Source organism: Amphiprion ocellaris, chromosome 4 (assembly GCF_022539595.1).
Source record: "Amphiprion ocellaris isolate individual 3 ecotype Okinawa chromosome 4, ASM2253959v1, whole genome shotgun sequence".
Classification (NCBI taxonomy): Eukaryota; Metazoa; Chordata; class Actinopteri; family Pomacentridae; genus Amphiprion; species Amphiprion ocellaris.
The window spans coordinates 14,599,250-14,624,066 of NC_072769.1; the positions used below are offsets into that span (position 1 = coordinate 14,599,250).

General features: G+C 41.2%; 1 protein-coding gene across 11 annotated transcripts in view; it reads left to right on the forward strand.

The window, feature by feature from the left end:
• The window catches only part of adgrl3.1 (adhesion G protein-coupled receptor L3.1), a 117,057-nt gene that overhangs the window by 73,520 nt on the left and 18,720 nt on the right, over positions 1–24,817 (forward strand). For 8 of the 11 annotated variants that reach the window (XM_035952584.2, XM_023279696.3, XM_023279699.3 and 5 more), the window contains exons 8-17: positions 1,850–2,275; positions 3,031–3,134; positions 4,014–4,199; positions 5,741–5,779; positions 11,545–11,728; positions 15,935–16,057; positions 16,372–16,577; positions 18,211–18,387; positions 19,345–19,554; positions 23,667–23,887. In XM_035952584.2, the coding sequence (XP_035808477.1) occupies positions 1,850–2,275; positions 3,031–3,134; positions 4,014–4,199; positions 5,741–5,779; positions 11,545–11,728; positions 15,935–16,057; positions 16,372–16,577; positions 18,211–18,387; positions 19,345–19,554; positions 23,667–23,887 (1,876 nt within the window). The remainder of the gene's footprint in view (positions 1–1,849; positions 2,276–3,030; positions 3,135–4,013; positions 4,200–5,740; positions 5,780–11,544; positions 11,729–15,934; positions 16,058–16,371; positions 16,578–18,210; positions 18,388–19,344; positions 19,555–23,666; positions 23,888–24,817) is intronic. The other 3 variants (XM_035952585.2, XM_055009817.1, XM_023279705.3) reach the window with 1 other exon arrangement.

The window sequence follows — 24,817 nt, forward strand, 5'->3', positions numbered from 1 at the left end:
TTTCCCTCAAAGTTTAATTAAGAATGTAGCTTAGTTGTATAGAGACCCCATTTTTGGGTCATTAAATTCATACAATTACATCCCTCTCTCCAATAAAATGCTCCATTGAGAGATGGAGCTCTGTAACCCTTCAATGTTAATGCCCACCTTGTAGTACATGTTATGGCCTGCGGCACACTAAGAGAAGCACGATTGCCTCTGCTTTCCTTTTTTTTTTTTTTTTTTTTTTTCTGAAAATCAGGAAATCAAGAAGACTAAAAGCTGGATAAAGCAGCTTCATACTTTTGCTATCACAACTCACAGGCAATGATAGCTGAATTTTTGAGAGGTCAAAGGAGTGTTTTGTACAGCACTGTTGAAAATGGCATGGAGAAGAACAGGGAAATATTATATATATATATTTATATATATATATATATATATATATATATATATATATATATATATATATATATATATATATATATATATATATATATATATATATATATATATAGGATAGGATATATATATATATATACTCTGCAAGCAGAGTATATTTATGGTGCTGTGTTGATTTTGCATAATAGCAATGTTGTGGTTGACTATAAAAGAACCAGGTGCAAAATTATGAAGTTTTGAAAGTGTTTAAAATATGGTTTGGAGCCAAACTAATTCACATAATGCACAATCTCTTCTGTAGATTTAAAGTTAATTCACAGATGTCTGTAATTTCTTTAAGAATGTTCTTGAGCATAATTTACATATTTGTTCAAAAATACTCAGTTGCATAGTCTTTACTGTGCTTTGTGACAGTAAAGATGCAGGGTTAGAAACCGGCCTTCACCTGTGTGCAGTGCTGCACCTAATGACCCCCAAACCATTAAAAACTAATAAAATCATGTTATTAGGGAAAGAAGGGAAAATCTGTTTCTTTGCACTGCGTTTTCAATTTTGCAGTGTTGATTTGTGCTAACTCAAGTGGCAGCGGGAGTGAGAAACACTTGTATAATATTCTTACAAAAGGCCACTCACACTTCACAAACACATCCTGTGCTTATCGCTCTCTCTCTCCCCATCACCTCATCCATTCATTCTTCATTTTTGTCCCCTAAACAGGGTCGATGTGAATAATTGAGCCTTTTTACAATGAAATATTGACAATAAAAGAGTGTGCCATATGCATTTAAGTGGCCTTCCTGCCTCCCGTGATGTCATGCAGTTATAAATCATGCATGATACTGAAAGAATGTTTTTTTTCTGCCAGGTTAGGCAGAAAGAAGCACTACTGTGTGCCAACCCCATAGGAACGACTGGTCATCCTTTGCAGGGAAAACAAATCATTGGCTTTGCTTGGAGATTCACCGATGCTTATATCACACATATGCAAGTTGTTCAGATCTAATTGTTGCCGGTTGAATTGTTTCAAAACATGTCCTGCACTTGCGAGAAATGTATAACCCCAAAAAGATGAGGTTTATGACTGCAGCACTAACATGGGGAAGTCATCAGAAACATGAGCTACTCCCTGTCACAACTATTTAGTGCTGTGTAAATGAGTGCCTGCAAATGTGTTTGTCACCATATTGATTACGCTTGTAGGCCATTGCTCACATAACTTGGTGCTAATGCAGATGGCTTGCTTGATTACAGGTCTTTCAACTTAATTGTTCAGATTTTTCATCCTCAGAATAAACTTCGAACCCATGTCCTCACAGATACTGCTCATAAACACATCTGCACTTCAATCATGTTGGGCTTCCCGAATCTGCACAGCAAATTTTGGATTCTGGCTCCTCATTTAAGAACTGAGCCTCTGCAGTTTTGTGAATTTAAACTGTCTGATAAACTGTATCTCCTTTCTTGTTAGATTATCGCCCACCTCCAATGATGCCCCCTAACCGAGGAGGCGTAGGAGGGGGTCCGATCGGTGGGGGAGGTGGTTCCTCCTCTTCGTCTACCAGCCGTGCCACCACCACGCGTTCACCTCCATACTACACCACCCCGAGGCCTCTCCTCACCACCTCTCCTGGACAGAGGTACCGAACCACCACCACGGTCCGTCAGCCCGTCCTGGTTCCCGCCGGAGGTTCGTCGTCGGACACCAATCAGATTCCTGACACCAATCAGAAAGCTGGGGGAAGATCCCCTCCGGTGCAGGCCCCTCCAGCGGCCCCGCAGCCCCCTGCCCTGCCTCCCCAAGACTTCTGCAGTCCCAGAGTGACGGCTGACATATCGTGGCCCCAGACACAGCAAGGCCAAACAGCCAAACAGCCCTGCCCTGTAGGGACACTAGGTAAGAAGGCTACATAAGGAGATACATACCAGAATTTACAATAACCCATTACACATTATAAAAGTATGTGTGAAAACTTCACGCTATATGTTAGTATTTTGTGTTTGCTTATTCAGTGCTTTCTTTTTTTCTGTGTAGTTTAGCAGCAAAATGTTATAAACATTTAAACATTTTCAAATAAAACTCCCATTACTGCAAGTAAATACCAAAATAAAAGCCGTTATGGTGACAATCTTAATTTGGAAATAGTATTTTATGCTCACAAGCAGTGCATCAAATTGAGCTGTACGTGAAATCTCATCCTTAAAGTAACCACCTGCTGCTTACAATAGATAATAATATTAAAAAAGGTCAAATATGTACAGATCACTTTTAAAATTGGTGAATGCTGACCAAAGTACATTATAGAGCACATTATTAACTTAAATACATAATTGTTTTGAGTACATGTAGATGGAATAGTAAAAGCTAAGGATGTGAAATATACAATACAGACAGGTACAAAGTTAAACATTTATCTTTCCCTTTGAAAATATCACGGACTAGTAGTACAAATTTCCACACACAGACTCTACTGCCTTTAATCAATTAGCTCACATGACAGAGAAGATTCTTCAGTCCTCCAGCTACCATCGTCACACAAGCAAACACTGCGAGTACAAAATGCTTAGTGAACCTCAGGCACCTCAGGAGTCTTCTTGTCTCCTGGTGAATGTCAGGGCTGTCTTACCCTGTTTGCTCCGCTTGTCATGCAGGCGTGGCTACATACGTGTGCGTGGCCCATTTGGGCTACTGGGATCCCCAAGGCCCTGACCTCAGCAACTGCACGTCGCCTTGGGTCAACCACATCATGCAGAAAGTAAGTCTGATTGCTGCTGCTGGCCCTCGTGGCTCCCATTGAGCCCCAGATTAAGGATATGTGTTATGAATACAGTCCTAGAGCAACTTTTCTCACGCACGAAGAAGCACTGGCCACAGGGAGAGATTTAGGCCATGCATCCATCTTCATTTGTTACCCATAGCCCTGCACTTGAGATCTGAGAGATATTATGTAGCTGTAGGGAAGTGGAAATGTCCAGTAAGGCTATTACTCACAGTGTGCTCTCATCATGATAGCTAACAAACATTATGATTCATTTGCATACAGCAATCACTTTTGCATGGAAACCTCTGTTGTGTTTGAGTTTTTAGGATACTTCTGAATAGTGCTGCCACTGTTATTATAACTTATGCACGAATTCTAAGGTTTTAAGGGTTTTCTCTATGAGGCAAAACATGGAAAATGGTCCCAGAGAAATCAGCATAGCAGCTGAGATGCTATAGTTGGAGTTGTTTCTTTCAAGTAGTCTTTAATGTCCTCATGATAACACCTAATAGTTTCTTGGCACACAATGCTGAATGCTCTCGAACACTAACTTAACCTGGTGTCAAGAATTCAAATTTTTTCTCCTCTCTACGCCTTCACATTCTTCACCCCCAATCCTTCATATTTACATTTCTTACCTCCTCTGTCCTTCACCTGTCTGCCCTTCCTCTTCTGTCCTGTCATTTCTCCATCTGTCATTTCTTCTCTCTCACTGTTCTCCCCTTCACGCTCTCACCAACTTTTTCTCCTTTCTCCAACTTTCCCTTCACTTCTCACCTCATGTGACTTTTTTTTTTCTAACTGCCATCCATCTCTTTCTTCCCTTCACTTTTTGCCGCCCTCCTCCCCCCCGTCGTACTCTTTGGTTCACAGCTTCGGTCGGGGGAGACGGCAGCGATTGTGGCCAAGGAGCTGGCAGAGCAGACCAAAGGGCTCCTGCGCCCTGGCGATGTGCCATCCACAGTACGGGCCATGGCCCAGCTGGTCGAACTGCTGGATGTCCAGCTCAGGAACCTCACCCCCGGGGGCAAGGACAGCGCTGCTCGCAGCCTCACTAAGGTATCGACTCAAGAAACAGGAGATGAATGTGAAATGAGTGGATTGAGTGAGAGAAAGATTCTTTCTTACTTTCTTGCAAGAACTAGTATGGAGAGGCTTGCAATTTAAATGACAGAAAATTAGCAGAAAGTGGAATGAGGGAGAGCGAAGGGAACAGATAGAAGGCCTCTCTCAAGTTAACAGTAAGATGAATAGCATCAGTGGTTTTTGTTTTGTCTTCCATTCGTTCTCAAGGGTTAGACAAGTCTCTGAGCAGAGTTTGATGAAGAGCTACACACAACAATGTAGATTTCCAGATGATAAATAGCTGCCTTTAGATATTATTTTATCCTCTACTCTGTGTGGGTCTTTGTAACAAGTTTTACTCAACATTATAAGTGATAGATAACTGCTTTTAGTCTTTGGCAGAGTTCCTTCACTCTTTTCAGATCAGTACCGAAATTGAATAAAACTCTATCTCAGCCTGGGAGTTATTCTCATTAAAACATACAGTATAGTCTTGGGACGCATTTTACGTCATAGCTCATTGTTTTAATGAACCTCAGTCTTTGAGCTACAGCTATGAAGATGCTGTTGACGATCAGGCTTGAGTGCTTACCTCAGGATTAAATTAATGGAAGCTCGATGCCGAGTATGCAAAGGATCTGTTTTACTACAGCAGTAGATAAGGAAAGAATTTAGTTCTGTACTTTGTTCATGTAGGCATTCAATTAAAGCGAGTTAAATCACTGGAGAATGGCTGACTGGCTGGCTTGGTTTGCAAATTGACTGACTGGATGGTGGTCTGTTTCTTGATTGTGTCTGCTGAGGTCAACAGTGATGGGTGGGGTCTAACAGCTGGATTGACAGCTCCTGCCAGCTCCTAAACAGTCTCTGCCTTTATTTAAATGTAGCTTTAGCATCTGATTTCCTTGGTCTGTTTTATTTCTGATGCTCCAGTTTACCTGTTTTTGTCTCATACACTTTACATCTCTTCTGCTTCCTATAAGTAATTCAGTGTGTGAGGTGAATACATAAATGGAGCATGTGTGAGAGGAATCAATTAATCTGTGTTTTACTGTTGACCAAATGGCCTATTAAAGGTTGAATTTGTAGATTAAAAAAATGCTCTCAATAAAACGGAAAAGTGTTCTTCCTGATTTCAATAATGGCCCAATTATATACATCTAATTGAGTAATATGCTAGCTTATTATGCTAATTTCTGTTAGGAAATCAAATATAACCAATCATGCACGAGTGGCATAGTAATTAATGCCATCAATTCACTTGACAGTAGATGCAGAGAATGAATAAAACAAGGAACAGAGGAACAAAGCAAATTATTGAGACAATCTGAATGAAAAAAGAAAAAGAAGAGTAGAAAAAGGCAAGAAATATGATTACAGTAGAGGGAATTATGAAAGGAGTGGAGCGATGACAGTACCAATATATTTTAACCAACAAAGTCTTTTTTACACGGTATAATGAAGTGGTGTAACTGACTTTGTGTGTATGATTGAGAGGTGTTATATCGCTAACACTCAGTTGTTTGAATTTGCAGCTTCAGAAGAGAGAAAGGTCCTGCAGGGTTTTCACTCAGGTATTTCTGCTTCCTGGTATGGTTGACAATTCTGCCATGCCACAGTTCAACGTTGTTTTTTTCCTCTCTCTGTGTGTGTGTGTGTGTGTGTGTGTTTTTTAACACTATGTTAACAATCAGCATGTAGTCTGCTAAGGAAGCTCATATGTGTGTGTGGTCACACATTATAATGCTCTACATAGAAATCTAATTCTATGTTGCAGCAGTTGTGTTATGGCTTGCAACCCAACCCTTTGAGGAAGGCAGTCATTTAACAAGGTCTGGTCTGGTCCTGATCTACAGAAGCTCCCCACTGGTGTCTCCTAACAAAGTTTTTAGTCTCCTCAAAGGGTTTGCTGACATTCTTTTGTTTTCAATTTAACTTTTTTTTTTTTTTTGCATTCAGAATCAATAGTACTGATAAGAGGCCATGATCAATATCAATAATAGCTCATCTGTTTCACAGTTCTGTCTGCAGAATTGTAAACAGGCCTGCCTGAAACCAAATGGCTCACTATCCATCTCCATTCAATGAAATGCCCTCTCTGCTGCTGCATCAGAGAGAAAGAACTGAGTATGATGGATATTCTCTTGCATATTGTTTGATCACGGTCTCAGTGCCTTAAAAACAATACCAGCTTGTGTTCGTGGCTTCGACATTAATTTACTTTTCATCCTTGTTGGTCGGCTCGTATTGATGTTTGTTTGTGTTGACGCTATGGGCTCCCACCGCTAACAGAAAACCTGACATCATGTAGGCAAGTTTCTGGTCAGCTAAAATCACAATTCAAAACATGGAAGGACCCCACCTTCCTTATCCATGTGCTGTAGATAGATTGCGGAGGCTCACGTTTTCTCTGTTTGTACCCCACCCACACCTACACACACCTACACACACACACACACACACATACACGCACACACATTTGATGGGGTAGCTCTTTTTCTCCTGATGCAGGCTTTTTTTTTCCACTCTTCCCTGAAAAGTCTTAACGTCAGCAGCAGTCAGCAATGTCACATCACAGAACATGGCTTAGGACTATATGCAAGCTGACACACGCACACACACACACGCGACATAAATATATAAATATATTTTCAACAATGATCTTATGCCGTCACATCAGGATAGTCGGACATTTTGATGCGTCTCCTCAATCCAATAAGCGGCCACGTTTCAAGGAGCCACTGCATCCAGACAACTAGTTACAGGTTAAAATCAAAATGTTTCACCACACACCTTGGGTGCTGCAGGGGGTTGGGAGTGATCGATTATATAATTAGCCTTAGTAATGTGAAACAAAATTATACCAACAGTCCCTTACTCTGCCAGATAGAAATGTGCGTGATTAGGGATGTGGTGTGGTGCTGCCCTCTCCTCGTTAATTATCTACAGCACTAATTGCCAAGTGAGGAGAGTGGGCAGGAGGTTTGGGTTGTTAATAGAGACAAAAAATAATTGAATTCTCTCTCTCCTTTTCTCTCTCTCTCTCTTCCTCTCTCCCTCTCATGCTTCATCTCTCCTCCTCTCTCACTTCGTTTGGGGAACTGGGGACTCGTTTCATGTATACTAAATTGGCAATTTATTCATGATGAAGTTGGTGGTGTGGAGAGGCTTTGATGCTTTAGGGTGGACTGATGGAGGGAGGTAGAGTCTGCAAGGTAGATGCAGAAAGAGAGGCGGGGATTGGAGGGACCTGAAATTGAACAGGAAAAAGAGCAGAGTTACAGAAACAGAAATGGAATGCGAGAGAAAGAGAGAAACAATAAAGGGGGCAGTGAGGAGACAGTGATGCTCAATGACAATGTCTAATTTGCCCTCTGTTTATGGATGGCAGGTCGGAACATGGCATGCTGTGAATTTAAAGCCTGATTTAGCTGCAGACTCATCCTGTCAGGGAAGACAAACTCCAACAACAACTGAAAGATAAGCCTGCTCCTCTGATGAAAACATTTTCAAAACATGCACTTTCTCAGAGCTCAGCCAAGCGAGTAAAGAAAAAAAACTCCTTTCTTTCCTCTACTCTCGCCTCCTTTTCCATCCTTCTAACATCCTAACTCTGTCATTTTACACATTACTGTGCGCGAGTGTACACAAACTGTACGTCCATGCACATGTGCTGGAGCGTGTGCCCGTCTTTCCCCTTGTGTAGCTGGGAGTAGTAGACCAGCCCAGCTCTAGTCTGTCTTGCTGCTGCTGTTTACGCTGGATTACCCCAATGCTTCAAAGCATTTCGCTTCTGCCCCATTTACTGGAGTGTGTATGTGTGTGTGTGTGCGCATGCAAGCTGTGTGTATGTGCACACACATGTGCATGCCTGCTCTGCAATACATAGTCTCACTTAGACACACACTCACTCACTAACTTACACACACGTACACACAAATGACAGCCTTATCTGTCTCTGCAGAGTCTCTCCTCTCTTTGAAGACCCCTAAAAAAAACCTGTCTCTATTTTAGCCCTCAAGTCCTCATACTTGTGCAGATAGAAATGTCACCAACGGCACCAGAGCTTAGAGGCACACCCACACACAGACACACACACACACACACAACCACGCTGGCAAACACATATATTTCATCTCTGATGTGGAGATGTCTGGACCTCAAGGAAATCACACCCCTTCTTCTTCTTACCTATCTCTGTCCTCTACCGATGTAATCTCAGTGCCAGTGAATTAAATTTCAATGAAAAAAATTATATGAAATTGAAAATGCTAGATAATCAAAAGTTCAATAAAAAGCAATGGAAAGTTTAATGAGACTAGAAAAAGGGGGTTATCTGCAGCACATCAAAGTGAGCGTTTGGGAACAGCACCAGCAGCATGAGCGAACAGAAAGCAGGACCGCTGCTCTCATATCTGCCGTGCCAACAGAACATCCTCTCCTCTGTCCCTCTCTGTTGCCTGGACCGCTACTGTACAGCAAGTGGAGCAGAATGATGCACTACGATGCTTCTTCCAGCCCCTTGTGCACACCCCCAACTACACACACAGATACAGACGCACACACTGGAGTCCCAGCACACAGGCATCTCAATCCCTTTCAATATGCGCCACAAACATGCTTTGGCGTCCACCTGCACCATGTATGTATGTATGTATGTATGGCATCCACACGCTTCATACGACATGAAGACATCAGAAACATCTTCTAATTAGTTATATTTCCATTATATAAAGAATTTAACTGGAATTCTGGTTGCAAACAGCCTAAGTTTTGTAGTTCTGACCGTGTTGTCCTCAGTTATTTAGTTCTTAAAGAGAAGTCAGATTGGAGGACGAGACATGAGACACTGGTCTGAAATGCTCCAGGTGAGATAAACCCATTAGGAAAAAAGAAACCAAAAGCAAACACTCACATTATTAGTTATCTTCTTTTAAAACCCATCATCCAATAGCTGGCTGATATCCTGGTTCAGCTTTGACCTGTGGTGCGTACTGTAAGCAATGTGCATAGTTTTCAGTGTACGTACAAGGCAGCATTATTACCAATGTTTTTGGATGTGCTCCATTTGTGTTCACAGTTGCACGCAATTTTTTCAGCCCCTGAGACATTCGTTGGCTTGCTTCTGAGCTGCAAATGTTAATTATTCTTACTACCAAGTAGTCAGACTTCAATTTTGCCGTATTGAATCAATATAAAGTTTCTGAAAGTGTACAAAAAGTTTAAAAGACAGTACATTTTTGAAGAAGTCTTCATTTTATTTTTATACCAGGCAAAAGGCAGAAAATCATCACATTTATAAAGCTGAAAACAAAATATCTGACATTTTTGCTCGAAAACTGTGATAATTAATTGACTGTGAAAATAGCAGCTGATACATTTTTATTAATAAATTGTTTCAGCGCTTGCTTGTTTACAACCACTCATTTGTCTGACCACTCATCTTTCTCCGCATCTTACTTGTTGTGTTCCCAATTTTCAGCACTTTGATGTCAACAATATCAATTTGATTACTGATAGCACTGATGGGCAAAACTAAAAAAAATACAATTCTGCATTTAATTAGAATTTTTCTTCAAGTGGTGTTAAAGATTATAGTCTTCTGCCACATTATTTAAAAAATGGTGATGGGAACAGATTTGCTGGTGTAAGTATCTACGTGTGTGCATGCATGTGTGCGTTTCCCATCCGCTCCTGCTTATTCTGGTTGTTTGCAGAAGCAGTGGATTAATTAGTTTTTGTTTACATGTAGCCCTCCCAAACTCATTCAATATGCATCCCGGCTAATTAGCTGCTAGTGCTAAAAGAGGACATAACATTATCATATTAGCTTGTTGGCTAAGCACCGATTTTGTGTGCATGATACTGTATCTGCATGTGGAAATCTCGGCCGCAAAACAAACAGGTAGGATTAGTTCTGATTCCGAAGGCCAACTGCATATTTTGCAGCACATGCCATCAGCGCTCATATGAGTCATCATCTGCAGTTTTTCTGTATGCCTTTCCCTATCAGCTGCACACAGAATACAATGTTTACTTCTGCTGTCTTCCCTCCTCTTTTTCTGGTCTCTTGCTTCTCCTTAACCCTGAGCAAAAGGGACAAAGACAAAGTCAAATGGTGGATGTGTGGACGCCAATAAACTCATGTCTCTCGCTCTTCCTTCTTGCCCTTGCAATTCCCCACCGGAGACCCCCTTTGCTTGTATAATGGCACCTGTGTTACTTTTTCCACTTTCCCATCCGCCCTCCTCGGGAGAGAGGAGCATTGAAAGAGTGAGAGATGAGTGAAGGATAGGAGTGTGTTTGCAGAAAGGGTGGTTTACAGAGCAAGAGAAAGGGAAAATAAAGAGACAGACGGGAGCGCGAGATGTGCGTGTTTGATAGCACCTGTATTCTCTTTTCCGCCTCTCTTGTTCCCAGTGGACGCCTGTCACCATGGACTCACTGGACTGTTTTATCGCTCTCCCATGGCTCTCCCCCCTTCTTCCTCCTCAACCCCTCTGCACCAGCTCTCTTTCTTTTTCCTCTCTGTCTCTTTATCTCTCCCAGGGTCTTTTGAGATGTGTGTGTCTGTGTATGTGTGGTGTTCATGTCTGAAAGCAAGGAGGTGAATTCTTAAGAGCATAAAGGAATGTGTGCGGGAGACAAAATAAGTATTGTTTCATGGAGAGCGTTTCATCTGTGTGAGCCAACTCCACTCCGTTTAATTTGGCAGTATTTTTGGATTCAAAACTGTTCTGCACGGCTGGATATGACCCAGCAGACATTATCTGATAAAACTCTAATTTCTTCTCAGACCCTCAAGTTTTCCAGCTCAAAGATAAGACTGTTGCTTTAAAAGAAAAAAAAAGAGTGAACTGAAACAGGTTTTGGGGGAGTAGACACATGGTGATTGCAATCAGCTAATTAGCTTAGCTTGATTTTCAGAGCATCTGTGATGGATTTTCTATCACAACATCCACATATAAAGAGAGCGTTGAAAAATGAAAGGTGATAACGAGCATTAAACAGTGACTTTGAAGATACGCTTTTTATTTAATAGCTTTTGTGTTTTTGCCTTTATTTCTGCATGGGAATGCTGCATTTGCATCGCTTACATTTTTATTTATTTTTTTTTGCTTTGATTGTCATGATTTATCAACATGATAAATGAAAAGCCACTGCATTCTCACTGTTGCATCCCACTGACTGCTGTCGTCAGTACTTAGGGTGTTGCAGTCTTATTTGTATTATGAATGGATTTGCATTAATTTTCCCATTAGCATCATTGACTGAAAGTGATAAAGGCCTTCGCATTGGCTTCCTCTGTCTGACCTCTGTATATCTGCTGTTGCCCCAGGCGATGGTAGAGACGGTGAATAATTTGCTGCATCCACGAGCCCAGACAGCATGGCGAGAGCTGCCCACCAGCGAGCAGCTGCACTCGGCTACTCTGCTCCTTGACACCGTGGAAACGGGGGCTTTTATGTTGGCTGACAACCTTCTAAAGACTGACACGGTGCAGGAGACCACTGACTACATCCGTGAGTACATTTTTGGGTTCCTTTCCCATCTTAAAAACTCAGTTGGACCTTGCAGCTGTCAAGGAGCCTGTCGAAATGCCCTCGAGCAAGGCACTTAACCTCCATTTGCTACAGTGGATCAGAACAGTGGCCAAGAGTTGAAGGCTGTAGCTGCACCGGCCACGTCCCAACAAAAGCATTTCCACATTTAGTGGCCTTCACCTGAATACAAAGTAAAAGAGAGAGGACTTTCTAGACTGTACCCATATTTTTGCAGAAATAGGGTTCTTGGATTTCACCATTTTTTTTGTGTTTTTTTTTTCTTACAGATCTTATAACGTAAATCAGCTCTGGCTGATAAAGATCTAAGAATATGATGAAATATCGTAGTAAGAGGCAGCACTGACAGCAGGCATTATCAAATCCACCGCCTCAGATCAATGTTTTATAATACAAACGAGAAACAAACTATACAATCTAACTTCACAGTGTGTCAAAAAATAACATCATTCTTCATGTGTGTGATTTTAGACACACACACACACACACACACACACACACACACACACACACACACACACACATATGAACGAACAGCGGTGGATGGAAATGGAAATGGGGCAGAATAATGCCGTTGTTTCATTGTTCAGAGGACAGAGAAAATATAACATGAACATATGCAGGAGTTTGTGCACATGAAGCTGAGCTGCAAGGTGAACTGCAATAATAGTAGGAATAAAAAATGTCTAATAGAATGATTAACTAATTCATATTCTGCAAAACCCTATGAGTGTGGATAAACATAGAAAATATATCTGTTACACTCTGCAGCTGCAAAGGCTCTAAAGGTAAAGAAACAAAAAAGGTAAAAAAAAGAAAATGTAGGAAGCTTGTGAAAGGACACGTGTATCAATGTTGTACTTTTTTTACTGTGGGTGTCAGTATTTTTCCTCAGACACATTTTAATGACAAGACCTTTGAGACCGACTTCCATATTTTAGGTTACAACTTTGATTTGAGTGCAGTACTGGTTCATTCATTCTGTCAAACTAATGCATTTGCATAATTTTATAGAACAAAAGTGTTCTAAAAATACATTAACGGGAAATTGTGGATAAGCATGTGATATACAGACAAACTTATATTTCACTGTGAAAATCAGCCACCAGTTGTTTTGTAGATGTAACAACATTGACCGTTTATTTTGCGCTGCATTACACTGTAGCACGTACAGAATGATTAGTGAAGAACAGTTTTGTGTCAGAATTATGATGCAATGAGTACTGAATGCTGTTTCAAATGCATTACTTAGCTATTTGATGGCAACTTTATAGTAAAATTTAGCATGACTGATCCTTCTGCTACTGATTGACAAGTATACGTAATACTTGTTAATCAGTATATTCTGTAAGCACAAAATATGAATTTATTACTATAAAATGTAGGCATTAAAGCGGCACAAAATTGGTATATTTGATCACATTGTACCCCTAAATGTAATGTAATATAGAAACACAGAAAGGATACTAGTTTATACTTCAAATACACATTAAAGGTGTGATTATGATTTGATAGTGTTCACTTACTAAGATGTACAACAGACTTTTTACAGCTTTGTGTGCCTGCTTTATTATGTGGAGTGGTAGTTGTGTAGCTGTCACAGGAAGGTCATGATGAAGACATCTAAGTTGTTTCTTGAGCAATTTTAAAATTCACAGAGATCCTCATCTAGCAACATCCGGAAAACATATTGGCCTTGAGGAAGACATGAATAGTTTGCCAGAGACAGTAATTTTTATTTATTTATTTTCCCGCATTTTCTTCCCTCCACTTGTAGGCGGAATTGACAAAGCAGAACAAATCTAGTTATTATGGCGTTGTGCACATCACTTTCCTCCTCTCCTTTTCTCCTCTTCTCCATCATTTCCTGATCTTTTCTCACCGATCATCTTATTGCTGGGCTATAGAAAGAAGAGATTTCACAGTAGAGCAAAAAAAAAAAACGTTTTTGTTTTGCTTTTCATGCCTTTAGATGATGATATATCTGTGAGCCATCTGCACCCACACCACTGAGTTGTGCTCGCTTATGTTCCCCTTTGGTTATCCTCCTGTTTACTCCCCTTTTGATTTATTGTTTCAAAATTTCCTCCACATCATTCCCCCATTAGTAGGATTCACTGGGCTTGTATGTTACCCAGTCAGAGATGAAAAGCCATGGAGGAGGGGCAGGAAAGCAGAGAAAAGTGAAGATGAGAAGTAGAGAAGAAGACTGGATGAGTGCATGCTTGAGGGTGATGGTGTTGGAATGTCAAAGATGCTCTGAGGAGTTTTTTTTGCTCACTTTTACATCAATAAGCAAGTAAATTATGCCTATTTAAGTTACACAGCATGGTGACAATCTGACAGCATTTTTTGCTATTCATGACAGACAGTATGGACAGATGGGATTCCACAAAGTCAGCCCTTAAAGCATGACTTTGTCGTGTTCTCGATTAAGTTTAACAGTTTATTCCAGCAAACCGACATCCTACACAATTTCACCTTACATAATTTCAGACTTGTATCACCTCCAAGTTTTTATGTTCTTTTCCTCCTGAACGCAGCACATAAACGTGGTTACATAAACAGTCTTGGAGATGTAGGCTACTGCATCTCCGAGGAACTTGAAACAGGAAGTCGTCTTTTTGTGGAAAATTTTGTCTCCACATTTCTCTCCTTTTGTGCCGTTAATCTTCCCTCCCAGCTAATCCAGTGGGCAGATCCACTGTGATTATCTCTCCACTTTATTCATAACCAGCCCCATACAGCCTGTCATCTCTCTCTCTTTCTCCTCTTCCATCCTTACTTCTCTGTCTCCCTCTCACTCTACTCTTTCATGCATTCCTTAAGCCCCCTTCCTTCTTTTTCATCTTTTAGACGAGAATGAGTGACAAGAATAAATTATCTGACACATTTGACGCATTTTAAACAAGACACTGCAGCTATTGTAAGTGATATTATTGTGGTAGATTGTGTGTGCGACTGTGAGGCGCGGTATTAGGCAGATGAATAAATGGTGATGTTATTATTAGAACCAAAACAGTGATTTGGAGGGATAACACAGTGGTAACAGCGTGTGTGTGTGATAACGATAATGAACAAGTGTGTTTCTTAGGAGGAGGATTGTCATGACAAGGATGCTTTAATTAGATTAGACTCAGCGTGTTTTAATACCCCGCCGATGTGTGTTTGTGTGGATGTGTCTGTACATGTGTGCATGGGTCGCTGTCTTGATGTATGTGTGTGTGTGTGTGCGTGTATACATAGCTTGAATGTTTAGTTTGGCTCATGTGCAAGTGAAGGACTCTTAACCAGCGTTTCTCCTTCTTGATGCCAGTATTTGCATATCAGTATCCATGTTTACGTCTGCCTGCATCCATTTCCTCTCCCCTATCCCTTAGCATCTCTTGCCTCTGAGCCATATCTGTTGTGCTCCATGAGAGAGCATAGTCTTCTTTCCATCTCCTCTGACTACCCTCCTTTTTTTTAACCTCTTCACAACACTTCTCCATGACCTCCTCAGCTTCCTTTTCTTTTCCGCCTTTCGCCTCACTCTGCCTCCTCTTCCCCTCTCATTTCCATCTCAGTTGTCCTTGTGCTGTTTATTTGATCAGGGAGTTGTTTTCACCATGAAAGCAGCAGTCTAAATCACCAAATCACTCAGAATCACAAGATAGCGCTACACTGAAGGTATAATTAGACCTTAATTAGAAACTTTATCTAACACATTACACCGCCGGTAATCGGGAATGTGTTAACGAACCTGGATGGTGAAATTAGGTTCCCACAATATAAGAGAGTCTGGATAATCTGCCTCAGTGTGTTGGATCTGTTGCCTGGAGACATTGTAACCTTTTTTAGTATAAAAATTCACATCAGTTCACTTTGATGCTTGTCAGCCTCTTTTTTTTTTTTTTTTTAAATTATTTTCTTTGTTTAGGAGAAGTGCAAAACTGCTTCCAAATTCATGCTTGTTTTCAGCTGCGAAGCACTTAGTGAGAATACATGGCTATTACAAGACTTTGCAAAACAAATCTGATGTTACGTGCTGTGCTATGGCTTGACATTAGGGTGTCTGTATGTGTGTGTGTGTGTGTGTGTGTGTGTGTGTGTGTGTGTGTGTGTGTGTGTGTGTGTGTGTGTGTGTGTGTGTGTGTGTGTGTGTGTGTGCGCGTGTGTGTGTTCCAGAACTGGAAGTAGCCAGGCTGAGCACGGATGGGAACCTTGCAGACCTGACATTCCCTCAGTCGGAGCAACATGGAAACTCCATCCAGCTGTCAGCCAGCACTCTCAAACAGCACGGCAGAAACGGTAGAAGAGAAATCTCACACACTCTCTTCCTCTTACTCTGAGGTCCATGACCCCTCTCTCTCTCTCTCTCTCTCTCTCTCTCTCTCTCTCTCTCTCTCTCTCTCTCTCTCTCTCTCTCTCTCTCTCTCTCTCTCTCTCTCTCTCTCTCTCACTCTCACTCTCACTCTCACTCTCACTCTCACTCTCTCTCTCTCACTCTCTCTCATTCCCCAAATGCTTTCTCTTGCTTCTCTCTCACTTCCGCTGTCTATTCCTGTCATCACGGTTTAAGCCGACAAGTATCAAGAGCACCTTCCCCATATGTCTCCTTACAGGTGAGATCAGGATGGCGTTTGTCCTGTACAGGAACCTGGGCTCCTACCTGTCCACAGAGAATGCCAGCGTCAGACTGAGCAGCGAGGCGGTCTATCCTAATTACTCTGTTATTGTCAACTCCCCAGTCATCACAGCATCCATTAACAAGGAGAGCAATAAGGTGTACCTGTCTGAGCCTGTGGTCTTCACTGTCAAACACCTGCAGGTAAGTAAGGTGCAACCTGATGCCTTCTTTTTGGAAACAATAAAACAAATGACTATGATCACTGCTGTGAGATAATGGCAAAGAAACAGAGATTAAATGATAAGTATAGTGATATTTTATATTTCCTTTTATATTTCCCTTATGTAAATAAATTTAAATAAACGCACAAGACCAACAATGAATGAATTGAACCTACTGACAAGTATTGTCTTTGTAACCAAAGCTTTATATTCTTCAGGCCGTCATTGTTCAAAGACAACATTCTTTTATCAAAATGGGCATTGTAGTTTGTTTTGATTCCATATTTATTGATCTGATGCTGTAATTTCTCACTTGTGCACCAAATGTGTGAATCCACAATTGGAAATGCTTATCAGAAAATGCAATATTTGCTTCTGCTTAACTATGTTTGCTAAAACCCACAGTGCTAACTGTCTTATTTTCAGAAAAGGGAAACCATATGTTTGTGACTTTGTTGTAGAAAGTGTTGTCTTCATTATGAACTATTGGGCTTAGGACTGAATGCTAAGGGCCATCACAGACAGACAGTGAGGTCTGAAAAAAGAGCACTGTTGGTTTTATTTCCGATTTCTTGACTTACTTTCTTGTAATAGCAGTTGTTAATAGTAGTCGCGGTATTAGTAGTAATCACAGCGACAGACACAAAACTTGAAACTTAAACTTGAATGAACTTCAATCACTAACTTGAGACTCGATTTGGTCTCTATTACAGTTGGCTTGCCTTATTGGTGACCTTATTTAACTCAGGACCTGAAAGAAACAAAGAAAGATAAATCCCCGGCTTGTTTTGACTTAGTGCCATCTGGACTATTCAGTTATTGTGCCTCAATGTGGGAAAATTCTTGGTCACAACTTTGAAAAGAAACTGTTAAAATTCAGTGTAATTTGTGGTCAGTGTTTGAAGATCTGCAAGTCTTACAAGTATCTTGCAATTTCCTTTTAAAAATTGTGAACTGCTTTGACAAGACTTGGCTCATCTGACTTTGCAAAGCTCAGAATTGCATAAGAGCAGCTCTGGCATTAGTATTAATTACAGAGTGAATTCTGCATTGCTTCAGAATGTATGAATCGGGATGGTCAGCTCCACAATTTTATTTTGTGTTGCTCATCCAACTAGTAAATGCTTATCCAGTTGGTGATCCAGCTTGTTGGCAGTCAAAGAATCCTCACTGTTTCACTTTGCTCTTTTTGAGAGTAACTTTGCAAATCCAACACACACAGTTTCATCAGTTTACACAACACAAGCAGCTCCTACACTCCAGAATCTCACACAACAAGCACGGACGCAGGACTGTCACCTCCTGCCATGGCTCCATGTTTATTTGTTGCTGCATTCTCGCATTCTGTCCCTTCTGTTTGTTGTTTTGTTGTTGTGTGTGTTTGACTCCCTCTCTGTGTTTCTTCCTCTCCCTCCTTTTTTCCACCAATTCCTCCCACCATTTTCTCACTTTTTTTTGGCTCTTCCAACCACTCCATGTTTCTACCTCCCCACGACCAAATATCTATTCTCTGTCTTCCTGCTCCCCCGCCCGGCCTTCTTTTGGTCTCTCAATTTTCTTCTTGTCTGTTTGGGTTTCTCTCAATCACAATCTCTCTCTCTCTCTTCCTCCAGCATTCGGAAAAGAATTTCAATCCCAACTGTTCGTTCTGGAGCTACTCCAAGCGCACCATGACGGGATTCTGGTCGACGCAGGACTGTCGTCTGCTGGCTACCAATCGCACACACACCAGCTGCTCCTGCACCCACCTCACCAGCTTTGCAGTGCTCATGGCCCACGTGGAGGTCAAGGTAGGCATTCATTGTGCTGCGTCTGCCAGAGGAGGGGTGGGCAATATTGAGGGGGTCAGTTATTCATCATTTGATTAGCAGTGGCTGGCAAGCTGGTCAGCAGAGACTGAAGAAAAGAAGGAGGGAGAGGAAGGAAGAGTAGAGGACCACAACATCTGGAAAACAGATTATTACTCTCCAGAGTTTGAATAATCATTCTTGGCAGGCTTTTTTTTTTTTTTTTTTTTTTTTTTTAAACAATTGATTTGTCAAGCCGGATGATGGCATGGAGTTGACAAAAAAAATGTGCTTCAAACATTAGTATCCCAAAGACGTACAGAATAAAGCAGATACAGAGTAAAGCTTTCGGTCCTATCTTCTTGTAATATTTGAGTGATCAGGAAATAAAAGCATTCATTTAGATATCCATGAGCCATAGTGGGTGGTGGATAAAAATGTTATTGTCCCGCCATGTGTGGGATAAGTACTTCTTTATCTCCGTCTTTTGTTACTTTTCACAAATCGGCTCTTGTGACTCTGGATATTGTATGACACCCATTCTCTCCCTCTGGACCAGAGGGTGCGTGTTACTTCTAAAGGGGTCATGGTCAGACCTAGCTTGGCAGGCCTGTGTGAACACAATGTGAGGGTTTGAGCAGTAGATCCATCACACCAGTGCTATGTTGAACATTGCTCTGCCTGCCAGGTTGCAGGACACTGATGGATAGAGCCAGCACACCTGTGCAACGCAGCGTAACGCTGTGGCCCTGAACGTTCAGCGACACACAGCCAGACTCACATCAGTCAGGGGTGGTGGGGTGTTGTCTGTCTTCCTGTGCCTACAGTGTGTTTCATCTTACAGCAATGTGATGCATGTATGTTCTTAGCAAACCAAGGCTACTCATAGCTATAGTGGCGGTAAAGTTGATCATTATGAGCTAATCTGCTCTTGTCTCTCTTTTCTTACACTTCTTCCAGAAAACAGACAGCATGCACGACGTTCTCCTGGATGTCATCACATGGGTGGGGATCCTGTTGTCGCTGGTCTGCCTGCTCATCTGCATCTTCACCTTTTGCTTCTTCCGAGGGCTGCAGAGCGACCGCAACACCATTCACAAGAACCTCTGCATCAGCCTGTTCATCGCTGAGTCATTGTTTCTGGTTGGGATCAACAAGGCCGACCAGCCGGTAAGAAGGGTGAAGTTTTCTTTTTCTCTGTGTTTATGCACAATATATAACATATGTGCATACATATTGCTTCAAGTATAAGCTCCGTCAAGCCCATCGTGACTAAAAAAACAACAGAATGGAGTACAATAGATGAGTAAAAACAAATATTCTGCTTATGGGCTTCATTTCAAATTGGTCCTTTTTACTCATGCCACAGGCTTGGCGTAACTGTCCAATATCACTCATCGCACGGCGTTGCTGGCAAATTAAATTGTGAAATGTTTACTAACTCTCTGTCAGTGGTTGACCACATTACAGCAATGAATAAGAAACAGCAGATTTGGTGCATGCTTTGTTCCTAGAATAAATCACGAACAGACATTTCTCTGGGTGTTTGTTGTACAAACCGTATCTTTGTAGTCAAACCCTCTTGGATTATACAACTTTTTTGTCTGTCATGAATTGTGAAGGGATTTGCTGGCATTGTTTTTACTGCACATGATCACTTTTCATACCATTATTACGATATTGAGTGTTAGACAGTACCTCAGATTAGTTGCATTAGAGTTTGCAGTTAATTATAAAACATAGCAGACCAAGGCTGAGTTAGATTATTGTACTTATTTGAAGGCAGTGTAACCTATGATAAATATCTGGAGTCCAAAGAATCTAATTTCCCAGTCTGTAATGCATTCCCAGTCATCAGAAAAATGATTTACAATAAAAAGTGCACTTAATGCAGACCTGCCACCTAATGTGTTAAAGCTTATATATCAGCTTTGTATTAGCTTTGGTGATGTCAGTGCTGGGCTTCAGTCTTTAGTTGGATTTGTCATTTTTTCCCCCTCAGGCTGCACTAGCTGCAGTCTTTCTCTTTTGCCAGTGAATCCTGTTAGCTGTGAGGAGGATGTTTAATAAACCTTTCACAAACAAAGCCCATATGAGGCAGATTTATGAATATGAGTTCAACCTGCATTTGACCATTCATATCAGAGTGCTGCAGGACTTAAACTGAGACTTCAGTCTGCACGCATCACTGCTAAACAGTAGCATTACCTCATATGAATGCAAAGTGAAATACAGACCTCTGGGCTTAACAGAAAGTGGACTTTAGAAGTATTTACTCTTAATATTGATTCTGAATGTGTTGGCAAAGTGGTGTCACTTATTTTCTTTATTTGACTTCCTCATTCACAGTTTATGTTACACAATCATAGTCAAGTACCTCTGAAATTGAGTTTGCAGTGTAGATGTTCGCAATAAAATACATATGCTATATACTTGAACATTACTGAATACCATTTTGCAAAGTGCTCATGAGTGGGGTCAGGCCGGGTCAAATTATGTCTGTTTACATAAGTTCCAGTGTTGAGAGTTATATTGAATAAAATGTATAAAATCAGTCATTTTCTTCAGAGTTAGTTGTGCATTCATGTAAAATGAACCCAACATACTCTACATCTCTATGGGCAAAGCAGATATTAGTTTTCTGCATTAGTTTAACAGTGGTGTTGTCTGTGTAGATTCTCAGTCATCCAGATCATGGTAAACATAGGAGCTTCAGTAGAAATCAATTGGAGTGTCTTGTAGGTTCTTGAAGACAATTCACATGAAACAGTGGTGCTATTCTCTGCAGCCATGATGCTTGTGCAGAGTGGACTATACTACTTTTGCTAATTTTAGTAATTGGTCACATGGGTATATTTGCCATTTCAAGCACTATGTATGTCAAGTATAAATACTAGCATGTTTACATCTGGAAAAGAGAGGATCATTTTCAGAACAACAAGTGCATCATTACCTACTGGTCACAGTTCTTCCCCCTGACAGTGTGGAGGGTTTTTAAAAATCGTTGTGCTCTAATTTTTTAAAGCGATTTTTACGCATCCCTGATGCAACCGATATCAAGCTCGATCCCTAGTGGCTTACAGTGCAGTTTTGGCTCAGCCATCAAGGTCCACATGGTCTGCATTCCAATCATAGCCCCTGTTGTATAATCCATATGGTCTGCATTCAATACACCAGTCATGGATTAGGACTTGAAACCTGCAAGCATTTGCACAAAAATCTTATGGGACATATTCCGAGATGAGATATTCAGCTTTATTTTCACTGTGCAAAGTCACCCAAATAATAATCAACATGAGGGAAGCCTTTATGTGTGTATGTGTGTATGCGCACGCGTGTGTGTGTGAACAACAATACAGGTTCAGACTCTGTAGGCATCTTAGCACTAGGTAACCTATGTGTTTTATGTGTTAGTCATTTGAACTATTGCAAATTTTATGTCTCTTTGGGAGGAAGAGCTCAAGGCTGTATCCTTTATCTTCCCCATAGTATTCAAGAAGACTTAGAACAGCCTCAGGCCTTTGCATTCTGCAGAGCATTCAGTGAGACAGAATTCTCTTCGCAAATGAAGAGAAAAAGCAAATTTGATGGAATGTGTGTTTTGACTGTGATGCTCGGGTATCTCTCTTTGTCTGTGAGCGCTCGTGTGTGTGTGTTTGTGTGGGAGGGATCATGTTTCTTTGTATGTATGTGTGCCGCTATATTTGTGTGCACCGTTCGTCCGTTAATTACTGGTGACTATTTGCGACCTCCATTAACATCTTCAACGTCACTTAGCTTGCAGCCGGTTAAGCCAGTAATTCCAGCAGGAAAACTAAATGACTTTGCATAAGCAGCCGCTTTTCTTTACCTGTGTGTGTGTGCATGCATGTGTGTGAAAGCTACACTGTGTGATCATTAGAAATGGAAATGAGTGACTCCCTCGCCCCCTAAACTCATTGTCTCTCAGACATTAGGTAATTGTCTCTCACTGCAAACCCTTCCATTATAAAAGTCTGTCTGTTAGCTCTTCCATTCAATGATTTAGGAGTGACTCTTTAAATTAGAACATTGCCATGAACCTGACGGGCCAAGTCTCACCGCTCATTCTTTCTTCGCCTTCTTTTCTTAAGCACCCCTCTTTTCTTCCCATCCTATTGCCTGAATCGTTAATGTGGTTTGAGGTGTGAACACCCCTCTTTCATTTTCCTACTCCTCATCCTTTGCTGCTGTTTTTCTCTTCTTCAGCCACATCCAGGAGAGGCTCTCACAGGCTTTTCTAAGCATGTTATCATCTACCTCTCTAACTCTTTTACATCTCTTTCATCCGTCACTATTCATTGGCCACTAACAATGTAATTTAGAGTCCATTTACTCACTTTCAACATGAATGTATAACCACGGGGTTGGTACAGGTGGGTACAAGTGTTACATTTTTTTATTTGACATTTGATAATTACCATTCCACAAGAAACTAAATTAACAACAGGTGCAGGGTTTTGATTATGTGGTTGGCTCAAAACATACAGTTTGACTCCAGTAAAGGCATAAAAACTGTGTTTTGCCCCAACTATTCAGCATCCAAACCGATGTTACTTATGCCTTTTTCCAAGCTCTAAAATCTGTCACATTTTATGTGTGCTTTGTCTTTTTCACACCAAGTTGCTGAGTCATTTTTGCAGCAGTTCCACTTATTTTGTTCATCCTTGGCATTGGCAAAAATCATATTGTATTTTCAACAGTGTTGCCAAGTAATTCGCCCTCCTCAACAACCCAACTCCCCCTCCTTCTTGTCAGCCCCCTTTGAAAGTGCTTTGCTACTTCTATTTGAAATGTGGTCAATCAGTACAGGCTGCAGCACCAACTTGTCACTTATATTTTCTCATTTATCTTCTTAGATGACTGGTAGATTGTACACAGTGAGTAAAGTGTGAAGGAGGCCCAACTAATATTTCTATCTTGAAGTGATTTTGAGTCTCCCTGTCACCTGAAATTGCTGCTATAGTGCACTGTGATTGTGAGTTCCCTCTATTTCCATTTGCCTTATCCCCTCAGTCTCCTGTCTATTCCAGTATTGCAGTCCAATTTTTAATCCCTCACATTTTCATCCTTATGTGAATATGATAAATTATTACTTTCTAAATCTGACTCATAACCTTATCGCCTGCAGTATGTGCGTCATTCTTCTGCTTTCTAACTAATCAGTGCAAATGTCCAGAAGAATAAGTATTTCATGACATTTTTTTGTGTGTGTAGTGCTACTGTATTTCTAAATCCTCTCAATCTTTTCCTTCCCTCACCAGATTGTCTGTGCAGTCTTTGCGGCCTTGCTCCATTTCTTCTTCTTGGCAGCGTTCACCTGGATGTTCCTGGAAGGGGTGCAGCTCTACATCATGCTGGTAGAGGTGTTTGAGAGCGAACACTCCAGGACTAAGTACTTCTACCTGGCAGGATACGGAGTACCTGCTGTCATAGTGGCCGTCTCTGCTGCAGTGGACTACAGGAGCTACGGCACCGACCGAGTGTAAGGAATTCGGTTTAAAAAACGCGTAGCATAAAGAAAGGATGGATGACAGGGCAAGGGTGGACAGGGAGGGAAACTGGAGTGCCTGCTGTCATTTTGGCTGCGTCTGCCACAGTGGACTCTACAAGCTGTGGCACTTCTCAAGAGTCGATACAGAGAGGCTGAGGAGGGAGAGAGAGGCAGAGAAGGATGGAGAGGAGGAGGGAAGTATGGGGACAAGCAGGGCAGGATGCACCACAGAGCGCCTGCATGAGCACAGCAGCGACAATGTGTGAATATGGAGGGATTTAACAGGCGGGATAGGAGGAGGGGGTGTACAGTAAAGCAGACTGAGGGAGAAAAAGACTGGTTTTAAGAGTGAGAATGGAGGGATGAGGGAGAGAGTGATGGAATAATCTGTCGGGGTGTGCATGGAGCCATACTGGTTTGCACTTGTGTGTGTTAAAAATAAAGCTGGCCTCTCTGGAGGAAGTGAAGGATGAGGACATACATTAAAAACACAAGATAACGTATTCATGCACGCTTGACTTGTTCAACCCTAGACACAGGGCGAATACAAGAAAAGGAAGCCAGCATCTCATTCATATGAAGTACATATATGTATAATAGACAACTTACAAATACACAGGAGTGAAGGTATACAGTTTGATTTGCGCGTCCTGTCTGTTCCATTCATCCTCTGACTCCAAGAAGAGGTCAAAATTTTATTCATTTAGAACATATGCATATTCAATGCATAATGCACATTTGATGTACTCTATATGGTGCATTGTTAGTGTCCCTGACCTATGCTTCTATGACTGTATGGCATCATTGCATTGTGGACCTTCCATGTAGATGTGCATTAGAAAAAAAATCTCTTCTCCTCAATTGTTTATAAATGAGAGGTTCCCTATAGAATGAGGAAATATGACAAGGAAACTTTAGCAC